We start from the raw sequence: 23,377 nt of genomic DNA, 5'->3' as shown, positions 1-23,377 counted from the left end.
TACGTGAAGGAGCGTCTCCACCCCCATCATTCAGCCTGAGGTCCTCCTCCGAGGGCCTTCTGGTGGTTCTCTCACTGCGAGATGTGAGGTTACAGGGAACCAGGGAGAGGTGGCGCCTGCCCTGTGGAACATCCTCCCATTAGATGTTGAGGAAATAAATAAACAGCTATCTGACATTTAGAAGACACCTGAAGGCAGCCCTGTTTAGGGAAGTTTTTAATGTTTTGTTGTGTTTTTAATGTTCTGTTGGGAGCTGCCCAGAGTGGCTGCGGAGACCCAGCCAGATGGGCGGGGTTTTATTTATTTATTTATTATCCAGAGGACCCCTGCTCTACAGCTTAGCATAGACATAATCCAGATATAAAGGGGAGAAGAAAGAAGGATTTGCCAAAAAACAAAAAAAAGAAAGCAAAGAGCAGAAGTCTTTGGTAATGCATATTATGAGAAGTAGGAAAGAAGAGGAATAAAAATCAGCTACATCTGTAATACAGTTAAGAGTTTGGGTCCTACTTACTGACATGGATGACTGAGATGCCTTGGAAGTTCTTCTCCCTCAGGTTCCTTCGACAGAAACAAACATCCGTACAGGCAAAGCGCCTCCAGGTGTAAACAGTTCTGGACACAGAAGGAGAGAACAGCTTGGTCCAGGGGAGTAAATGTCAATCTGTCCATAGTTACTTCAGTCAAACGGTCAAGAGCACATTGGGCAAATTCCTCTTCTTGGGTTGCATACAAATAGTGAAACCTCTCCAGCGGGCGATAATTTGGATAATCTGACTTAATCTGTGTGTCCGTTTTAAACCAATCCAGCAAGTCAGCCTTAATTGCAGGTGAAATTTGCCACCCAAATTGTTCTTTCAGGTATTCCATTATTTCTCTGTTTAATAGGCTAAAGATGAATTGGGCAAATAAGGTCAAATCTCCTGGGTCTTTGCCGCATCCTTCCAGTGAGAGTTCCAGATCTTGCTTCATAGTCTCAGGATCTTTGGGCGTGTCTTCCAAAACATAGAACAAGGCCGCAAGAAACTCTTGTACACTGAGGTGGAGGAACCTATAGAGACCTTCAGAATCAGGGTCTTTCTGAAAAAGAGCAGGAGGAAGAGAACCTAAGTGACCTGAACTTTGCTTCTGGATTTCTTCGGCCTTGAACAAGGTCTTGTTTTTCCTGATTCCATCAGCAGCCAGTGAGCAGAGCCCTCTCAGATTCCACTGCCCTGAGCTACTGCAGGGAGACTCAGTCAAACGGGAGAGATAAAGTGCATATACCGCAGTGAGTTTTTCAGACACTGGCACTGGATCTTCCTTGCCCCTGTCTAGCTGCTGTTTCATCACAGTGCAGACGACCCAGCACAAATTGGGGACAAAGGATAGGGCAAAGAGTGCTTCATCACCTTTAACGTAACTAAGAGCCTGTGTTGCTAATTTTTTATCTCCAAAGACCTTGAGGAAATACTCTTCTTTGCCCTCCTCAGAAAAACCCAAAAGTCTCATGCAGCGTTCAGACTGCAGGCAATTCCTGAGGCTTTCCAAAGAGGATGGCCTGGTAGTAATTAGCAGGCACGCCTCTGGAAGAAGGGCTCTGTGAAATAATGCACTCAAGAGGATTCCCACCGGCTTCTTCTCCCTGGGATCAACGCTTGGGTTGTCTTCCTGGTGTTCGATGGAGCAAGTGAGTTCATGAAAGCCATCAATTATGAAGAGAAGCTTGACAGGGTTTTCTAGGAGTTCCATTATCTCTTCTCTCTCTCTAAGCTCAGGGTCACCGTTTAAAATCAAGTCAGCCAAGTCCGCCTGGCCCTCAACGAGATTCAGTTGCCCACAACGGAGGTAGAAAAGGTAATCAAATCTCCCGGGAAAGAGTCTTCCAGCTGCCCAGTCTAGCAGGATCTTTCTGGCCAAGGTGGTTTTCCCAGTCCCAGCCCCTCCCAAGAGCACCACAGTCTGTGGTCCATCGTTGTCAACCTCAAACAAGGCCTCGGTGGGAACAGCAACCATTTGCTCTGACATGATCCCAGAATGTCTCCATGGTCTGTGCAGTATTTCAGTCTCTCGTCTATCTCCATTTGCAATAATTAGTTGCTCATATTTTTCACTGGGAGGCCCATAGACCCCATGGCTGGCCAGCCTTCTTTCAGGGCTTTGGTATTTCTCTCTAATATGTTCTCTGTATTTCTCCCTGTAATCTAATTCAGACATTATTTGCCATTAGGCATACTTTATTAATTCTGAATGAAACTGAGCAAGCATCATTGTGGATTGCAAAAAAACCAATTAAGCTTTTGGTGTATTTGACAGGCTTTCTGAAATATATTTGGCAAAATGATACAAAAGCTGGGCGAGTTCACGTATTTTTTACATGGTTCCTTTCCAGAACCAGCTCCCCATGCTGGGAAATGTTAACATGTGAACTGATTCACAGAGAAAGTATTTTTGACAGAGAAAAGTTCTGTTTGAATTAAGACCTGTGACAGCGGTTTACTAGCTGCAAACCTGTGCACATTTACGTGGGACTAAGTCCCACTGAACTCAGGACTTCTAAGCAATCTGCATAGGCCGGCACTGTACGAAATCCTACTGTACAATATCCTACTTCAGACACCACCCTTGTCTTGCTCCAACACTCCTCCTTTCGGTTGTCCTTAAAAATCCACTTCCTGGAATCCAAAGAAACTTCCTTATCATATTAAGTAAGATTTTGAATCACAGCAAATGCTCCCATTTTCAGACAAATGGCAGGTTGCCTGTAAAGTCCCTCCGTCTGAAAGCAAAGATGAGCACTGCACCCCAAAGTCGAATTCGACTGGACTTAACTGTCCAGGGGTTCTTTACCTTAAATCCCCCCTTTTTTTGCAACTCCAAAATTAACAAAATAACTGCAATACTGCTCACAATTTGGTTACTTCAAAACTCACCAAAGTCCACCTGATTTCAATTAAGCAACCTGAACTAATCTGAACAGGATTGCAAGCAAAACGATCCTGGCTTACCTGACCGCATCGGTGGTGTCATTTATGAACATGAAAGAGAAAACGAACAAAACCAGGACACTACTTCCTCTGAAACACAAAAGGGCAATTTCTTCTCAGTCTTAAGATCCAATACAATCTCTACAGTTCAGACGGCCCTTTGTATGTCATCGGTTTCTGTTTAAGTTTAAATGCACTCAGCAACAAGGAAGTATCCCGACGAAAAAGGTGGAGAGAAATGGATTTGTCCTCTGGTTCCGGTAATCTTACACTGAAAGTCCACCATCTGCTGGTGGAAGTCAGTATTAGTGTGACCAGACCAGACCAGACCAGAAAAATGGGATAGCCAAAAAATCAAGGTATGTGGTTGCATGACAACCTGCAGAAGAGCCATGTAATCAGTTTTGAGAACCTTTTTGTGTAGTGGAAGAGCAGATTTTAACTTAATATTTTAACTCTGGACAGTGGAACTGGCTCCCTCAGAAGGTGGTGGCCTCTTTTTCCTTGGAAGTTTAAAAGCAGATGTTTGATGGTCAATACCAGTCAAGGTCGATTAAATGGTGTTTATTTAAAAGGCATAGTTTGTGGAAACATGCCCTTCGCAGGCAGTGGAGAAATGTTACACTGAACACAGGAAAAAAAGCATTCACTTCATACTTCACATGGAAGCAATGCATTGACTATTCAGCCTAGTCAGATTTTCACACAGCATAGCAACAGGGCATCAGCTTTTTGTCTTATTCTCCTTGCCTTCACCAGTGCCCACTGCTTAATAAGCATGCCTCTGCTTCTACTGCCTGCCCAGCTACGTAATTTTGCCCACTCTCAAGTGTTTGGCTGCATTACCTAGAACCCTTTTCAACATACATTGGCATTCTCCATGTTCTTCAAACCGTTTTTTCCATGGCAAGGGCATGCAAGCAGATAGCTATGGGCACACTTTAAAAATAATAAAAATAATAAAAAGTAATAATAATAATAATAAATCCCCACCTAAGCAGTGCACACAAGCCAAGGCAATTGTAAATTCTTAGCACACAGGCTTGCATTTTTCTGATTTAGTGCAAATCTAAGAGATTAATAAATTAATTTTTTTAAAACCTACATAAGCTATGTTCGTTTCCCTGTGAGAATGTGGCTGAAAAAGAAATGAAAGCACTGAAGAGGTATTGGGTGGCAAGGGGAATAGCAAGGGGAATAGCAAAAAGTGACAATTGATCTCCCCACCCAAAACCTCCAAAACAATTTGTCTGCAACCCCAAGTGGAGAGGTCCGTCCCCCCCAATTTTTAATCAGATTCTACCCACGTCAGGTAAACTAGAATTAAGAAGGGAGAAGTCTCAAGATGGTGTTGTTTGATGGTAACATCACGTGGACAGTGCAAGTTAAATGAGAGTGCAAACTGCAGCAAGCACACAGGAAACACTGGTGTAGACAAACCTTAAGCATCTCATTGGAAAGTATCCCAATGTTTAAATAAATGGGAGGGGGCCCAACATTTCTAACTCCAGTATATAATTTTCTATGGTCTATTCACACATAAAATCACTGACTGGTGATGATGTTTGTGGTACATGGTAAGCAGCCATTGATGAACGGTTGCAGTAGTATTGTAACTACTGCACAACTGGCTACTTTTAAATAATGGTGTGTGATACTCTCTCTCTCTCTCTCTCTCTCTCTCTCTCTCTCTCTCTATTTAGCCTGCCTTTACCACTAAAGGGCTTTAAAACCACTTACGACACATAAAAACAGATAAAATCCAACACAGCATTAGAATTACCAAATAAAAATAAAAACTCACAAACAGCAAATGCAATACAGCGTTCAAATAACAATAAAGAATCAGACCAAAAACAATACCCAAGACCAAAGGCCCAGTGAAATAAACCAGGCTTTGTAGCTGAATGAAAAGGCTGGGGGCCATAAAAACCTCCAAAGTCATTCCACAACCTGGTTGCCACCACTGTAAAGGCCCTGTGTCAAATCCTTATCAAACCTATACAGTGGTACCTCGGGTTACATACGCTTCAGTTTACACACTCCGCTAACCCAGAAATAGTGCTTCAGGTTAAGAACTTTGCTTCAGGATGAGAACAGAAATCGTCCTCCAGCGGCGTGGCAGCAGCCGGAGGCCCCATTAGCTAAAGTGGTGCTTCAGGTTAAGAACAGTTTCAGGTTAAGAACGGACCTCCGGAACAAATTAAGTACTTAACCTGAGGTACCACTGTACAGTTCTGATGGCAGTGAGACACAAAGAAATGTGGGTAAGTTATAGGCAGAACGACACCTTTAGACTGCAAGGATGTTAATGGTATGGGGTTTTACAGCCCTAACAACCTTTTTTTTTTCTGTATACAACCAACAAGTTGATTCTATTTGTTTCCTGGAATTTATATACTGCTTTACGGTTTCGGGGGGGGGGGATTCCAAAACTTAAAAGTGGTTAATTTGCTCCCAGGGACAAAACTAGAATTATTGCCCCCCAAAATGCAATAATCTCATATGAACTATATAACGGGCACCCACAAGCAGCCTGCAGAAACTTACATCTCAAATTTATTTCCCCTTCAAAGTAAAGCTTGGTTGGGTTGGTGACTTTTGGCTGCCATTTCTCAACAATGATATCTTTTTGATAAAAGTATTTAATTGCCAGAATTACTGGGTGGAATTTAATCTTGTGCTCTTCCTGTTTATCCATTTGCGCAAACATTCCTGCCTGCCAGATGGAAGTCTCCCCTCCTCCCCCTCAAGACTATTCCAGTTTCTCTCCAACAAACAAACAAACCCCAAACCAATTTCAGTGGGGTGGAGGTGCACAGAGGGCTCAAGGAAGGAGTTATTGCATAATGAAATATATAATGCATATTATTGTATAATAAAATAAAAGGGGGGGAGAGAAAGCCACACTGTGCAAGTGAAAGTCTTTGTGCAGGTCTTCTGCCAACAGAACCAATTAGGTGAATCCTGCCCATAGTTTTCTTAATCTTCACTTCTTTCATCACCACTCGGGTATGCCAATACGTTCTCCATTCAACCTGTAATCGAAAATCGCATTTAATTTTCCAGTATTGAGAAAGGACAAGTTCTTGGTCAAGTTCTAGTTACTGCTAGAAATAAGTTCTGGTTATTGCTAGAAATAAGGCCCCAGGTGTTTCATCCTAAAACACAAAATGCCTGGTTGTTCTGTATACAAACTAAAAACCCATCTTTTAATATTCTTTTCTATAACATTTGCGGAAGGATAGTAAGCCTGCGCAGCCTAAACAATGGTTTATTTTCCTATTTTAAGCACAAATTTGAATTGCCGCTAAAGCTTTAGGCTCCAATCCTATGTATTAGCATTTGCCAACCTGGTGCACTACTTTGGGGGGAAGGGGCCCTCTACTCGCATAATCGGACACAAATTTGCATATGACACACAACATATGCAAATCCGTGTCCTCTTTTGCTACCAAAGGGGCTGATCTACTGAAAAATGTATTGGACTGAGAAAATTGCATTGGCACTCCTGCATGTGCTCTTCTGGTATAGTGCCTTAAACCTAAAGCTGGACAGACCACCAGAAGTATTAAAACAAGGCCAGATTCTTTTAAAAATAACCCATCCTGCTGGAATATATGGCTCAGGGGTAAGAGTAACGCCTAGACCCAATCCCCTAGAGGCCACACTCTGACATGACAGATTTCCCCTACAAGAAATCCCACATTCTGGTAGACAGAATTGCAATTTCCTTAAGTGCCCATTCATTATGAGGCACGATTTCAAAATGGCTGCCGGAAATAACTCACCATAGTCCCTGCCGTCTTCTCCTTCCATGTTGCAGTGCATTTCTGAACTGATCCTTGCCAGAGGCTCCCAGGACGTCACAGCTGACATGCAGTCTGGTCAGTGACTGGTTTGTAGTCAGGGCAGCACAGAGGTTCTCACAAGCAGCAGGTGTCTTGCCGCACCCATGCAGCCTACACAATGTAAGGACAAATCCCCAGTGACATCCTTCATTCTCACTGTCGTAGCTTCAAAATGCCTGGCACTAAATAACTGAATAAATAATCCAAGGGAGATTCTTTCACAGCAACTATCTTCCTCGGGACCAGGCAGCTGCTGTTAGGATCTCCACAACCCTCACCAGCCTCTCATGGTTTTAATGAAGGGCAACAGGAATGGTACTGGGGCATATGAGTTGTCCTGCCATTATGACAGGATTCAAAAGATCTAACCATGTATGTGATCACTTCCCTTCGCCTGCTCAGATTATCTACTGCTGGCTTAGCCAAGGGCCCCATTCCATTATGGACAACTTTCTGAGGGCCACAAACCAGTGGTGGGCAGGGCTAGATGTAAATATGGACAGAGCAATGGATGTGAATCTTACTTTTGCATATAGTGAGCTACATCCCACTGATGCCAAAGCCAGTAGTTTACTTACACACACACACACACACACACACACACACACACACACACACTTTTCTCCATTCTCCTTCCAAGGAAGGAAGAGGTGTTTCACTGTTCAAGGACACATTCCAACTGGCAAAAGTACTCAAAGGGAGTATGGCCTGGGAAAGAGTATGGCCTGATCTGGAGAGAGTCCCAAAAGCCAAATGACTGGAGAGTCTCATTCAGTCCTTGGGACTGCGGTTGCCCAACCCTGATATACGACTTCTCCTGAAAAACCACACATGGCAGCCTTCTCCCCATAGCAAGGATAAGAGGCAAGGGGATTGGTTTTTAAACTTGCATGTGAAGCGCAAAGAGGGATCGATTGTCACAGCCACATGGTCAAGCCATTGGGTAATACTGTCACTCTCTGCTTTGCACAGGATGTTGGGGAAGCGTTTCCCCTGGAATTTACAGAAGATCTACTTTAAATATTATCTACAATTACCTCCAAGCAGAAACTAGGTAAGGCAGGCTGTTTTATGAAGAGTGCTGGGCAGACTGACAAACTGGGGCACATGTGTGTTTGTTTTCTTAATATGACAAATCCAAACACAGTAACACAACTATTTTTAAAATGCAGTTGATACTGAGTCCTCATTTTTAACAACTGTTGCAGCACCCTGACAAATGAAAACAAGCACAGATTAAAGAGAGTGTTGTGCTTCTGCAAAGGAGCTGGTGACCTACTCTAGAATCTCCAGTTTACAGTCTGGGTGTTTCAGTCCCTCGCAGAGCAGCTCCACTCCCTTGTCTTCGATTTCATTCCAAGCCAGATCCAGTTCTATCAGTGTCTGGCTCTCCCTCAGGACTTCGGCAAGATCCCCGCCACAAGCTTGTGTAAAAGAGCAGTGGGACAACCTGCACGGAACAGTAACAAGAGTTATCACTGACATACAAACACACTCAATAGATATCCTGATGGCTGATCAGTTGGGCATTAGCGAAAGGTTGTCAGCAGTGATGGATTCCCAAACAGGCAGAGAAGGCACCAACCTTTTAGGGGGCCCGCAACAACGGTTCAAAATAATATTGATTTCGTTTTGAAAGAAAATTCCAAAAACATGTTAGGAGATAATTTGTGAGGGAGGCCCCAAGATTTTGAATACCTAGGGGCTTCCACAGGGTTTAATCTGGCACAGGTTGCCAGGGCTAACCTAGAGAGCAGCCAAGGGGTCACACAGGCCTATCCTAGAATCTCAACTAAAGAATCCATGACTTATGGCCATCCAACCTCTGCTTAAAAACCTCCAAGTAAGGAAAGTCCACCTGTGCTTCAGAGGGTTAAATACACAAGCCCCACCTCCCGCCCCACAAGTTTGGCAATCTTTCACTTTCAAAACAAAAAGGAAACAATATTCCAGTATTAGAGGTTACCGCCCACACACTTCTGCTGCGCTTTCTGCTTGTGTGGTGGCACCTCAGCAAAACCACTTCTTACTGTTTTTCCGAGGCAGAGGACAAGAACAGGAGTCATACTCAAATTCACAGTCAAGAGCTTCTTTATTGCTTGACTGGTTGCACAAGCATTTCTGTTATCATTATTATAAACTATTTACATTCCTTCTTTATCTCTCCAGCATGGTATAATCTCAGTCCAATAATTAACAATCCTGATACAACAAAACTCACAGTATCAGCAGCATACATTGTCCTACTTCCAACCTTGTTGTTAGCGTGCGTGCTATGTGTGTGTGTGTGCTTTCATAGTGCAGAAATTGCAGCCTGCAACTTCCTCCCTTTATTTGCACCTCCAGCTGACACCAATCAAACCTAGAGTGCCACTCCTACACACTAAAGAAAGTTCTGGAGCCCTCTTTAAAGCTTCTAGGAACTTTTATCTGTTTCTTAAAGAATGTTTTCGTAACATCCAATTGGTTTTTCTAACATCCATTTCCTGTTGCTGGACTGCCATTTCCAGATTCTAGACTTGTGGGTTTAACATAACCCATACTTGCCTGGCTTTGAGCTTTGGTCAGTTTAACATGGACCCAATTAGATCATACAAGCCACTCAGAGCGGCAATCTGTCAAGATTCTTTCTTCTACTATATTTTTAACATTTTGTTGGAAGCCGCCCAGAATGGCTGGGGAAACCCAGCCAAATGGGAGGGGTATAAATAATAAATAATAATCATTATAAATGATTATTTTTACTCACTTGGATGTATAATAGTCTCACTTGCAAATAGTGTAAAAAGAAGTCAAGAATATCTATATAGATTTGCTGTTGAACGTATGACATGTGCCCCAACAGCAATGCGAGGGGCATTAATTTCCCATTAGCTTAACTCCTGATAGTTTTTGTCTGCCAATAGGTATCACCATGATCACTCCATTTTGCATGACAAAAATGCTGCATTTATTACATATTACACTGCATTGCATATTTTCACATGCTCACACAAGTACTCACCTCAAACTCTGCAGCTTGCAGTCTGGATGTTTTAGCCCTTCACATAGTAGCTTCACCCCTGAATCACCTAATGCATTCCAAGTTAAATCTAATTTTCTTAAGGTCTGGTTGGTAATGAGAGCAGAAGACAGAGCCTTGCAACAATCTGCTGTCAGACAGCAAGCAAACAACCTAAATCAAACAGAAGGAAATGGCTATGAACAGAAGAAGTAATATGACTGTTTGGTAAAAAAAAAAACAATTTTCCAATTATGATATAATCACTTCTGAAGTTCCCTAATGCTGAATCCTTCGAGCCAATTTACGTACCAGCAGATAATGTCTGTAAACTATGATATCATTTGTTAAATACTGTCTAACTGTTTTGCAACTATTGTGCTGGAATATTAGCTCTACATTTCTGAGAATCTGGAGCAAGATTACTTTTTAAATGTGTTTGGAGATGCCCCATACATATTTCAGGGTACCTACAGGTGTTTTATTTATTAAAGGAGGTTATGATTCTCTGAATAATCAGGTAGTGGCTGCTGTTGAGATAGAGGAAGGTTCAGGGGTATCTGTTACAAGCCTTCAATTCCACTATTATTCTTTCAGCTCTTTCATAAACTAAAAAGTCCCAAATATAGCAACTCTCCTTCACAGAGTCGTTCCAGCCACTTGATTATTTTGTCCTCCTCTGCACCCGCTCCAGCTCTGCAAGATCCGTTTTGAGGTATGGCAACCAGAACTATACATAGTGTTTCAAGTGTGATTGCAGCAGAAATCTGTATAAAGGAATTAAGATTCCGACAGTCATATTTTCAACCCCCTTCCTAATGATCTCCAGCACACAATTCACCTTTTTTACAGGTGCTGCACAATGAGTCAACAAACTTGATCAAGCTATCCATCATGGCCTCAAGATCTTTTTGGTGGTAGAAAAAAATCTAGCAAACATCTCCGTGTCCTTCTCTCTGTTACACTTTTGATAACCCTTTTCTTGGCAATGTATCCCACATTACATAGAAACCTATACGAAACCCCCCCCCCCCCCCGTAGAACGGAAGTATAATTGTAGATATTCTTTTTATCATTACTGGAAGAAGCCTTTTGCACAATGCATTCCAAGAGGCAGATTTCATACTTACGACAAAACCTCAAGCTTGCAGTTTGGATGTTTCAAGCCCTCACACAGCAGCCTCACTTCTGAATCTCCCAGTTTATTATCTCGTAAATCTACTTGTTTCAGCATCTGGTTTGTGGCAAGGACAGAAGACAGATCTCCACAACTTGTGATGCTGCACTTAACCAACCTGCAAGATGGAAACATAGCTCATTCCAACAGCACACACCATATATGGTAAAGATGGAAGGATAAAACATGGAGTGGCTCTGGACCAGACTCCATGGGTTGGACTCCATGGGTTGGACTTGATGGCCCTTGTGGTCTCTTCCAACTCTATGATTCTGTGATTCTGTGATACCTGCAACAGGAAGATGTTTGGCTAATGGTGGCCACATGCATCTCCCTGATAATCTGTAGCTTGGGGAAACACATGGCATGCTGTCATGGCATCAGTGTTCCACTGTCTCCTACATGCAGCAAGAAGTAAAGCATGAGGAGTGGGAGCTCACACTAGGATGGTACATTTTTTCAACCAGGGAGACATATGGGGAGCAGGTCAGCAGCACTTACATCTCTCTCCATGTCATGGGTTTCCAAGGGCAAGGTGGGAATGGGTTTAATATGGCAAGGGTTTCAATTATTTGGTGATGTTGCTTTGGATTGGAGAGGGTCTGGAGAGGACAAATGCCAAGGACTTCATAATTTCTGAACTTAAAAATGGAAAGCATAATGCTGGTGGTCAACAAAAGAGGTTTAAAGACTGTCTCAAGGCTGTGGAAGGATGTGTGGATCCAGAATTGGCTTACACAATCACTTACAGACTCATTGTTAAAACCGTGTTTATGGAAGACAATCTTACTCAGCGACAAGTGATCGCCAAAGAAGAATTGGATATATTCAGACTGACACACACAGAAAAAAGGGAAATAATCAGAGCACCTTATTTGAAATCCTAGAAAAAGTTAGATATGGCATTAACATGAATAGTAATTGCTAAAAAATGTAGCTGTTATCTTAATGATTAATATACTAACTGAAATGTAATTAGAAGTTGATTAAAAAAATGAACCACAGCAATATAAGAACTGGACAAAAACCACTGATCAAGGAATGTGAGGAAACACTTTGCTTAAATTGTATAAATTTGGAATTAATTGGAACTATTTTGATATTGATTGGTATCTGTATAATTGGCAAAACTGTGGTAATATTGGGTAAATATTGGAAAATTAATACAAATTTATATTTTAAAAAAATAATCCAAGTGTGCCCACCCCACCCCAAAGTTGAAAACACCTGCATGAAGCATTCAGTAGAGTGAACTGCACCAGTCAAACTTACTGTAGGTTCTCTAATTTACAAGCTGGATCCTTTAGTCCCATACACAGCAACATCATTCCTATGTTCCACACTTTATTGAAACGCAGATCTAACTCTCTCAGCGTCTGGCTTGTACGCAAAACTTCGGCGAAACCCCAACAAGCAGTTCCTGAGAAAGAACAGTTGGATAACCTGCAGAGGACAGCAAAAGAAAAAACAAGAATACTTCTGGATGAGTTGTGAATAGAATTTCGAAAACAAGAACAATCATAGATTGGAAGGGACCAGAAGTCCAACCCCCTGCAATGCAGGAAACACTGAGCATGGCTTTTTAAAAAGCAAGCAAAATAAGTGAAGGGTTTTGCACAATGGGTCAGAAAGGACAGTGGGGTGGCTTTCTGGTTGCCAAATTCCCAGGTCCAAATGAGGCCAGTGCTGGTCTGCCATGAGAATGGCCCCTTACACCCCTTGGTGTGTATTTTATTTTGTTGAGTTCTTACTCTCTCAACAGTTTACATTATTAGGACAGCCTTAAAAACTTAATATTTGTTTCTTTGCCAGCATTTCTCATTTCCCCAAACATTCTCCAAAAAGTCACATGAACAAGAGAAAGGGAAGTTTTGTAGGCAGAAACAAATAAAAACTCAAATAAACACACATTTAGTTCGAAACTGGAGTAAACATTCTCTTTTTTAATGTTAAATAAGGACTAGCTGATCCAAACCATTTGAGAATAAGGAACTTAAAGTGAGCTTTATATGGGGAACATGCTGACTACTGGCGAGGTGATTAGGCTTTGAAAGGGTTATCAATAAAACAGTGTATGTGACTGCAAAAATCTGGTTGGTTTTCCAGGTGCACAATTATTTCATTGTTGTTCTGCCTGTTAACACTCACACGAGCTTCTGCAGCCTGCAGTTAGGATGTTTTAAACCTTCACTAAGTTGGCGGATTCCAAAATTTCCTAGTGCGTTGTCTGATAAATCCAGATCTGTCAGGGTCTGCTTGGTACAGAGCACAGAGGACAGGTCCTCACAACATGCTCCTGTCAGTCCACAGCTATATAACCTACAGCAAACAGAAATACAAGCATGAAAATAAAACATGTTTACACATCTGTCCCCATGTTTTCCTTTCCCCACTGCCATCTCCTAAGATATTCTGGTTGCCTTGGCGCTGGCAAAGTGCCAGTGGAACTCCTCAGAGGGGAAAGCTGTATGTACATATGACTACATCCCACATTTCCATAGCTTCCGTCACAACAACAAAAGTTGGCTAACAAAGTTGCCATGTTCCTTTCTGACCCACACCTCCACAAATACTGTTTCATCTGCATCTCTGATGTCAAGAGTAGGGCTGGACAATATCTGGTTTTCAACATCATAATATACCACCAACTAACTATCAGTGCTATATCATGATATCTGAAATAATACCGAAAAAGGCTGAAAAAGTGGTGGGGCTGTGGAGTGACTAGGAGGAAATGAAGAAGGCTGCCTGCTTGCTGGGTGAAGGCACTCCTGCCGACTCCCTCCCATCCTCTCTCCACAGCTTGGCCTTGTTAGAGGGAGCCTGAGAAGGTGGAGGAAAGACAGCCTGTCCCACTTGCTCAGGCAAAGGCAAATGTGCAGGCAGGCAGATGGGAGAGCAGACAATTGAGCTGGCAATACACTGCAGCTTCCCGGCCGCTGCCAGTACAGCACAGGCAGATGGAAGTGAAATGTGCTGTGCTGGTGGTGGCCAGGGAGCCGTGATGTATTGCCAGCTCAAAAAGTCTGAAACTGATATCGCAATCTGAACTTCATATCGGTTTCAGATGATGAATTGAAATATCACCCAGCTCTACTCAAGAGGGTTAGCAAACAGAGATGGACTCTCGTCCCACTTATTGCTGACCTCACTTGTCTTCAGAATGAAGGAGTGAGATAAAGGGAGGGACCTTATAAACCTTCAGCCCCAGCAATCATAGTAGCAAACGGAGCAGATACGCAGGGAGGCCGAAATCTTAACAGGCACTGACTCACATCACTTTCTGTATTTGGCAGTTTGGGTGCTTTAGTCCCTCAGCTAGCAGCTTCAGTCCTGAATCTCCGACTTTATTTCTTCCCAGCTCCAGCTCCAATAGTGTTGAGTTAACAGAGAGAACAGATGCGAGGAAACCACAAGGAACAAGCTGTTCACTAAAAAACTTCACTCTGTGGAGGACAATTGGATGAAAATCTGTATATAGAAAATGATTCAGCGTATACAATAAAACAAAACAATAACAATGCTAGCATTGTATTTCCTTCCAGCCACAAAATGTCCACGTTCTCTACAATTCAACCTTTAACCATCATCTCCGATACATAGCGTTTGTTGGAAGGAGACATGAGAACTGTGGGTGGTAGCAAGCCTGCCAAGTCTGTCCCCCTAAATTCACTGAACCCTCCTCCCCGGAATGAACATCCTGGGGCACAGTTACCCAAAAGCAGCAGGACTGCCCGGATCAGGCAAAAAGCGTTGGTGGGCCAGAAACATGGGCACGATATTGACTGATTCTGGTGCTCCGTATTAGGCTTGAGAGAGCTAGAGAGGAGCCACTGGGGATACTTCTGTGGGTTTCTTTTCCATGCTTTATGAGCTGCCTTTCGCTGACTGAAGAAACTGAGGACAGTGCAGAGGAACACCCACTTGGGTCCATCACAGCCAGGATCAGGGTCAATATTCTGCCCTTGCAAAAGGACTCTAATGAAGTTAAACGCAAACAGTTTCTTACCTCACACACTTTAAGTTACTTTTTGGAGACTTCAGTGCTTTGAAGATGGCTGGGTTTTGATACTGTTCACTAAGAGATGAAAGAAAATGTCCTTGTTAAGAAAAGGTTCGTCATATTCTTTTATTTTTATGACGAAAATAGTGTGGTGGTTTTCAAACCTGTACTTTAATCATACCACTGTTGCACAACCTGTCCCACTATCAGTATCTCGGTGCGAGTTGATCCAAGGGATCAGGCCACATCCCACCCCCCAAAAGGAGGACTTACCAACAGGATTCCAGCTTCCCAAACAAAGGTTCTTCAGGTCTCCCAAAAATACCACAAGTCAGTCGATTCAAAAAATTGTACTCTGGGTCTCTTCTAAGTCTCTGGATCTGGGCCCATAACCTATTGAGATTATTATATTATTATCCAGTGGAAGCCACTGATTGAACAAAAACTGACTCTTGTATTGAAATAAAAATTATCCAGTCCAAAAATATGGTTCAAAAACCTTTACTCACAGAACAGTGGTGTGCAGTCTTTGGACATGGGAAACTGAGCTGGACCCCTACATGTTCCCGGTAAATTAGAGTATTAAAGTATTAAAGTCTGGTGCCTCCTTCCCAAAGCTTGGGAAGCTTCTGCCCAGCCCGCCCTCTCAAGATGGCGCCTTTGGCCCTAACTGTATCCCTACAAAAAAACTGCACTATCACAGAACTCAGCTCTCAACTTCAAACAATAAAAATTACATTCACTCAGTTGCATAACTCTTGCACTGGTTCCAGCATAAGGCACGATAACTTAGATTACAAATATCTGGTCCTGACCAGAGATGAATGGCTGATGATTATGGACAACGCTGAAATGGTGAAAATGACCAGGAAAATCAGAAACCAGGAAGAGAGGAACTTCAATATGGAATGGGGAAAATTTACAATGTACTTAAGAGAACACTGTAAACAACTAAAAACTTTGGCAGGATTTGAGTAACGCGTGTAATGTAATAAAAACTAAGGTAAAAATGGACTGTTTAAGAAAAAGAGAAAATATGTGAGGCAGTTGGAAAATATTGAAAATGGTAACCATGGAAGGGTGGAGGGGAGTCTAAGGATGCAGGGAATCCTAAATGCTGATGGTGGTGTTTAATGTTTGAATTTAAATATGCAATGTAAAACTCAATAAAAAAAGATTATACAAAAACAAGCATTTTGAGCTAAAATCAAAGCTCTTCTCCATTGCAACCTTTTTGCTGGAGATGAAGATTAACATATCCATTCTTTTCAGTAGCTCAGAAGAGGCACTACACCCAACATGGATGCCTGTCAGTTTAGATATGCATAGACATGAAATACTTTCTCTTTCATGTGACTGTATGCTGATAACTCTGTGACTGAGCCACAAAGATACAGCCCAGGTAGGCTCCTCTCTAAGTTCATGAACATTTCCTATCATGCTTCACAGTATACAATACAGAAGCATTCTCTATCTCCCATTTTGATCAACAGACTCCAAGCACCACAAAAGTAGTGCGTTACTCATCATCCTCCCAAGGAACTGGGATGCTCACCCTGCCATGCCGCTCCCCTGTGTTTTGGGGGCCAGACTCCCTTGCATTCTTGCTTTCCTCCAAGGCCATAATCTATAATACAACGTCATGGGAACATTTAGTTCATACCACCCACACACTTCCCAACTCCTGCATCTGCCCTGCTGCCACGGTCAACACCTTTTGCCCACTCTAGGAATTCCTAATGCAGCAGCTGGTCAGCCAAGAGTTAAATGGGGTCTTAACTGTTTTTGGCTATTAACCAGAAATCTGTCTATCAAAAGAAGATCTGGCTGGTCAGCATCAAGAAAACACATGGTGTGTGTGTGTGTGTGTGTGTGTGTGTGAAGAATTTCATGAGAGTTCAAAGTCAAATGTGTGTCCTCATCAGAAACTCTGGAAAATATCAGAAAAGGGCAAAAAGTTGCTGCATGTGGTGAAATCCCGTGTGTGGAAGTGGCAGGTGCAGAGAAACTCAACATCCCTTATTTCAATCATACATACCCGTCTGAACGTGGTTCTGAACTAGTAAGTTTTCCCTCTTCTTCTTCCTCCTCTTTTTCTAGTATTTCTTCGGTAAAATCATAATATCTCATAAATAACATTTCCTCCACGTGAAGGACCTCCAAAGCAGAGCAGTGCTCCAAGCAATATGCCTGGGCCATCACTCTCGTCTTAGTCAGGTATCTTCCGTGTACGGTAACTTCAGTCACGTGATCCAATGCACTTTCCACAAAATTTTCCTCTTGGTTCTCATACAAGCATTCAAGCCATTGGTGCTTATGCCTCTCATGTACATCCATCTTTGTTTCTGTGGTGTTTTTCACCCATTCTAATAAGACTTCTTTAATCTTAGGCGAAAATTTCCATCCAAATCTCTCTTTCATGTCCTTCATTCCCTTTCCTTCATTTACGAGGCCAAAGAGGAAGCGCACCGTTACTTCTAAATCAGGTCTGGAAACTGCGTAGCTTTCTAATAATCCGATCACATCTCGATTAGGATTTTCAGAACTCAGCCCTTCTCCTTCTTCCAGTAAGTAAGATAAGGCTGCAAAAAACTCCTGGAAGCTTAAGTGAATGAAGCTGTAGGCATGTTCACATTCGATGTTCCTTCTGAAAATACTCTTGCTCAGAAAGAGGGGGAGGGAGTCTTCCTGATCTAAGCCGAGCTCTTTGATTTCTTCCTCCCAGAACAGTATTTTTCGTTTCCAGATTCCATCTGCAGCCAGAGAACACAAACTTTTCAAGTTCTTTCTAATATGTTCCTTTGATGAGCTGCTGTGGTGCAGCTTTAGCAAGCTGGAAAGGTAAAGCATATAGATGGCAGAGAGCGTGTTGGATGTTTGCCAAAGATCCTCACTGTTTTCCATCTGTTGTACCAACACCATGCAGATGATGCAGCACACAAGGGGAACCGAGCACATGGTGAAGAGGGTCTCGTTCTGTTTTACAAGACTGAAAGCTTGAGTTGCTCGGTCTTTATTCTCAAAGAATTTGTGGAAATATTTCTCTCTGTCCTCTTTTGAAAATCCCAGGATCTTGAAATGGCGACGTAATTCCTCTGAGCACTCATGGAGATACCCCAGGGCTGTTGGTCTCGTTGTTATTATCAAGTAGGATTCAGGAAGGAGTTTTTTCTTAAGTAAGCTGCCCAGGAGGACCTCCACAGGCCCCTTCTGCCAGGGATCAGTACAAAAGGGGTCTGGTTGAAGGGGGCATCTTAATTCATCAAACCCATCAATTACAAACAGCAGTTTCTTCGGATTCTCCAGCATCTTCTTAATTTCATCCTGTCGGGGCCACCGTTTTAAAATGATTTCTGCAATACTACTATCCTCATTACAGAGGTTCATCTCTCCACAATTAATGTAGAAAACATAATCAAACATGGCCTGATAAAGTCTTCCACAGGCCCAGTCAAACATGATTTTTCTTGCTGTTGTTGTTTTCCCGATCCCTGCAGCTCCCTGCAGTACAACGATTTGTGGAACCAGTCCATTTCTATCAGGATTGAATAGCTTTTCAGTGGTATGCTCTGATTGAAGGCTACAATAGTCCATGTAAGTGTCTCGAAAATATACCCATCCTAAAGCCATGATTTCATGTTCTTCCTTCTGCTTTCTGGGACTCTCAATATCAAAGGTTAGCTTTGAATACTGGCAGCTTCGAAGCAGATTTTCAGCAAGGGAAGGATAGACTTTCATTGACTGAAATTTGCCCTTTATGTAGTCTCTGTAGGTTAACCTAGAACCTAAGAAAAGGACATGCTCTAGCAGAAGTATTGAGAAAGCACCAAATATTTTTTGTTAGGAATTCCATCTCTTGTCTTCAAATGAGAAAGATCAGTAAATATAAAAAGCTGTTCTAGCCTGTACATGAACTACACAGACATATATAATCCCATCCCAATCAAATGTGGAGATGTAAAATGCTGTGGCTCCACTGTTCATGGGGACAGACTACTGCTAGAATGTAAGTCCAGTGCTTAAAAGCTTGCACTGACTGCCCATATGATACTGAGCCAAGTTTAAGCTTCTTGTATTAACTTACAAGGGCCTTAACAACTTGAGTCCAAGGTACCTTAAGGGCTGCCCAAGTCCTTATACCCCTGCCTGATAATGGAGTTCTTCAGGTGAGTCCCTGTTAGCAGTTCCACCAGGATCCAATGCATTTGCTTACTGGAGATCCTCTTTAACAGGAACAAGAAAAGAAAAGAAAAAAGTGAATCTCCAGCAATATGCTACGATTTCTTACCTTTCCGTGTTGCTTCTTTGAGATTTGCAGCAATGTCTTCCTTGCCAATATGCTCAAGGACACATATGCATACTATTACTGCATTGGCCTCACCATAGAAGTCACACATGAGATGAATAACATCGGATCTATCAGCACTGTCCAGCTGAACTTTGGGGATTTTCCCCTTTCCATCATGGTCAATGTCTTGTAGCTTCTGTTTAAAAATGTTAAACTGGTCTTCAAGGAGTTCTTCCAAGGCATCATAGAGGGTTTGGCTTAAGGTTTCATTCCTACCCATCGCTAGATCTGGGTGAGCCATTGTGGGTTTGCTTGTTAGAGGCTGGAGCAGAGCTTTGGCGATCTCATAAAAGGACTCTGTTCTCAGATCTGGGGCCACACAAAGTGACAGAAAAAGATGAAAAGCTGTTACTTAGAGATTGTGAAAGGCAAGCTAAAGAGATCATAAAGTTGGAAGGAACCCCAAGGATGATCTAGGCCAACCCCCTGCAATTCAGGTGTCTCTTACGGGGATTGAACCTGCAACCCTAGTGTTATCGGCACCATGCTCTAACCAACTGAAATATCACCATGGGTGTAGCCAGGGGGGCAGGGAGGGGCAACTGCCCCCGCTAAAACGAGAAAATTCAATAAAAATACAGAGCAAACTCAGATTCTGCCCCCAACGAAAGGCCTACCTTGCCTAACAAAAGGCCTCCCCCCCCCAATAATCCTGGCTACGCCCATGGCTATCCCCATGGAACAGTCCAATAATTACCTAGCATGTTCCCATAACATAATTCTAGATTACTTCATTTTCATCTGCAGGGATCAGGCCTTGAAGATTGCTGAGAAGCTTCCATTAGAACAGAAATATCCATTAGTAAGGCCAGTATGTTATTAACCAAGGCCAATAGGATTGACCATATTTCATCAGCGTCTAACAAATCTGCAGCGCTTACTCAAAATAAAAGCAATCACTGGACAAATTTAAAACATTTTGGTATTACTAAGCTTGGGCACAACAAGTTAAAATGTCTTCTTTCCTTAGGCTTCCAGTGGCATTTATTTGATTTGACTGACTATTGTGGGTTGGTTCTTAATTTAGTTGTGGAATTATTTGCAGTGACTCTCAGTCATGTTGTTAGCCCCCTTGGAGACCTGCCTTGAGTAGAAACAGAGGATGTAAATATTTAAATTAAATTAATTGTGATAAACTAAAACCTGTTATTTGGAAATTGGAAAGCAGGTTCTGAAATCTTTCTTAGTCATCAGTGTTAATGACACACACATTAATTACATAACATACTTTTTTCAGTATTTCAGATGATGGCTAAAGCAAAGTAATTATTATATCAACATGCCCTGAGCATGATGTGTAGTGTCTTCCCTGCAATACTCCTAAGAAAAATAACACTGGCTGACTCTCCTCCTGCATACAGAAAGCAAGCATATAAACAAGCCAGCACATCTTAAACATGGGGCAATTTGGTTTTTATAAAACCATTTTATCCCACTCCCCCGACCTCAGTTTTTTGAAACATTCAAAGAAAATTAACAGAAATAAAAAGAAAATGCATGTTTGTAAAAGAAAAAAAAATCAATTAAGAGCAATAACTAATTCAAATGTGGGGATTTATTTATTTTTTTAAGGAGATTAGAAGGAAGTATTTTTCAACACTGTAACTGAGCCCTGGCATAGGTTTTAGAAGCAGGTTTTCCCACCTCACAAATTTCCTTTCAGACACAAGAGAGATTGATGATTATTTTATGGATCTGCCTTTAGTTCAGCAACAGCTGCAAGAAGAAGGGCGCTTTCAGGGCGTTGATTAAGCGTTACCTGCCCAAAGATGAAAGAGGATATTCCCGCCCAAAGGAAAGTGGTGTTTCAATACTGCTTCGGCAGTTTAAACATGACAACTGAACGCATTGTGTCCCTGACACTGCCTATTATTTAAGTGCTTAATAAACACGCGCGTCTAACTCCGCACATCTTCATATTTCGAAACCGCACAGCTTGCGTCCCGCTACGTGCTCAGAAAAGCAACAAAAACCTTGCCCTGGGATATGACGTGGTGACTAATAACGCAACAGGTCTCTGAGAACACGCATCGCAGCTTCTCCCTCAGATCGAGTGAGAATGCTGGCCCCTCTCGCCTCCTCCCCGCGAGATCTAAAACTCCCCTTTTTCCAGGCTGCGACGTGAGAAGGGACGAGCCCAGACTCGGGAGATCTGAGCCGCGAGGCCGGTTCAGACGACAGCGGGGAAAAGGCCCAGCCGAGGGAAGGGCAGAAAAAGCAGGCGCGGCCACTCGGGCGCATCTCACCGCTCGGCTTCTCGCTGCTCCAGCGCCCATCTCTCCTCGCGGTGCAGCCAGTGTTTTTTCTGGACTTTTAAGGAGTCAGGCGCGTCACTTTCCCATAAACGCGAAAGGCACGCACAGCGCTGGTGACGCAGCAGGCAACGGCGTTGCCTCGAAGGTTGCTGCGCTCCAGATCCAGAGCCCCTCTTCGCCCAAACACTCGCCTGCCCTCCCTGAACTTGCCCACAGCGAGGCAGGAGTTTGCCCACCCACCCGCAAAAAGAAAAAGAAACCCGGGATACTTAGCCTGAGGTCCTATATATAATTGCTGCCTCTCCCTAGGAGCTGTTCGCAGACGGACTGTGAAGCAATACTTTGATTTTTATCTGGAAAAGTTATATTTTCTTCTGCAAAGATGTCTGGAAACATCACACTGGGACCAGTGGGCTATTAGAGTACGAGTTGTTTGTCCAAACCACATTTTTAGCAGCAATGATTGAAAAAGATACAAAAATATACAGGAACCAAGTGAAAGAAGATGAATGGTTGTTTTCTTTGTAATGACAGAATAACTGGGTCAGGCACAGGATTTTATGATTCTAGCAGAAATAGCAAACACAGAAGATAGAATGCTAACCCATCACTTACACCAGTTTCTGTGTCTTGCACTCTGGGTGTTTCACCATCTCAGCCAGCAGCCTCATTCCTGACTCTCTTAGCAGGTTAATTCCCAGGTCCAGCTCAGATAGTGATGGGTAGGTGGGAAGAACAAATGAGAGATGCCAACCACCAATAGCATGAAGATAACAATGACACAAAGCAGAGACATCACCTTGCCAACAAAGGTCCATATAGCTAAAGCTATGTTTTTCCCAGTAGTGGTGTATGGAAGTGAGAGCTGGACCATAAAGAAGGCTGGCTGCCGAAGAATTGATGCTTTTGAATTATGGTGTTGGAGGAGACTCTTGAGAGTCCCATGGACTGCAAGAAGATCAAACCTATCCATTCTTAACGAAATCAGCCCTGAGTGCTCACGGGAAGGACAGATCCTGAAGCTGAGGCTCCAATACTTTGGCCACCTCATGAGAAGAAAAGACTCCCTGGAAAAGACCCTGATGTTGGGAAAGATTGAGGGCACAAGGAGAAGGGGACGACAGAGGACAAGATGGTTGGATAGTGTTCTCGAAGCTACCAGCATGAGTTTGACCAAACTGCGGGAGACAGTGGAAGACAGGAGTGCCTGGTGTGCTCTGGTCCATGGGGTCACGAAGAGTCGGACACGACTAAACGACTAAACAACAACAACAACAACAACGCAACCTGAGGGGGACAAGCACATTTAGAGGCAAGGATAACAGCATGCATGGTCTATCAAAATGATCAAGGGACTTCAGCAACTCCTATGAAGAAAGGTTACAACATTTGGGGCTTTCTAGTTTAGAAAACAGGCAAGAAATCAGGGGCATAATAGAGGCGGGTTATGAATGGTGTAGAGCAGCGGTAGGCAACCTAAGGTCCAGCCCAATTGCCTTCTCAATCCGGCTCGCGGACGGTCCGGAAATCAGCGTGTTTTTACATGAGTAGAATGTGTGCTTTTATTTCAAATGCATCTCTGGGTTATTTGTGGGGCCCAATGACCCCTGTGTTCTTCTTCAGAGTAAGAGCAAAGAGAAGGTGTAACAAAGGAAAGTCATTACCACTGAATTCCTAACATACTGCTACAAGCTCTGTAAAATATAAATCCTTGATTTTTTTAAAAAAAGTGAAAATACACGCAGCGCACACACTTCATAAGTCATCTGCAAATAC

General features: G+C 42.8%; 1 protein-coding gene across 1 annotated transcript in view; it reads right to left on the bottom strand.

Annotated features, from left to right (window-relative positions):
* The window catches only part of LOC310689245 (uncharacterized protein), a 34,655-nt gene extending 12,955 nt beyond the window's left edge, over positions 1 to 21,700 (bottom strand). The window contains exons 1-16 of the mRNA XM_083466673.1: positions 21,593 to 21,700; positions 19,287 to 19,655; positions 17,037 to 18,783; positions 16,554 to 16,625; positions 15,272 to 15,391; positions 15,005 to 15,073; positions 14,271 to 14,441; positions 13,144 to 13,314; positions 12,268 to 12,438; positions 10,949 to 11,113; positions 9,822 to 9,992; positions 8,097 to 8,267; positions 6,758 to 6,928; positions 5,991 to 6,004; positions 2,988 to 3,011; positions 515 to 2,183 (exon numbers count right to left, since the gene is read on the bottom strand). Of these exons, the coding sequence (XP_083322799.1) occupies positions 515 to 2,183; positions 2,988 to 3,011; positions 5,991 to 6,004; positions 6,758 to 6,928; positions 8,097 to 8,267; positions 9,822 to 9,992; positions 10,949 to 11,113; positions 12,268 to 12,438; positions 13,144 to 13,314; positions 14,271 to 14,441; positions 15,005 to 15,073; positions 15,272 to 15,391; positions 16,554 to 16,625; positions 17,037 to 18,783; positions 19,287 to 19,587 (5,207 nt within the window). The 5' untranslated portion in view covers positions 19,588 to 19,655; positions 21,593 to 21,700. The remainder of the gene's footprint in view (positions 1 to 514; positions 2,184 to 2,987; positions 3,012 to 5,990; positions 6,005 to 6,757; positions 6,929 to 8,096; positions 8,268 to 9,821; positions 9,993 to 10,948; positions 11,114 to 12,267; positions 12,439 to 13,143; positions 13,315 to 14,270; positions 14,442 to 15,004; positions 15,074 to 15,271; positions 15,392 to 16,553; positions 16,626 to 17,036; positions 18,784 to 19,286; positions 19,656 to 21,592) is intronic.
* Positions 21,701 to 23,377: the final 1,677 nt, after the last annotated feature.

The sequence above is a fragment of the Podarcis liolepis genome (genome assembly GCF_965112155.1).
Source record: "Podarcis liolepis genome assembly, chromosome: 1".
Lineage (NCBI taxonomy): Eukaryota > Metazoa > Chordata > Lepidosauria > Squamata > Lacertidae > Podarcis > Podarcis liolepis.
Note: the sequence above shows the minus strand (reverse complement) of the source record. Positions and strands in the feature narration are given on the sequence as shown.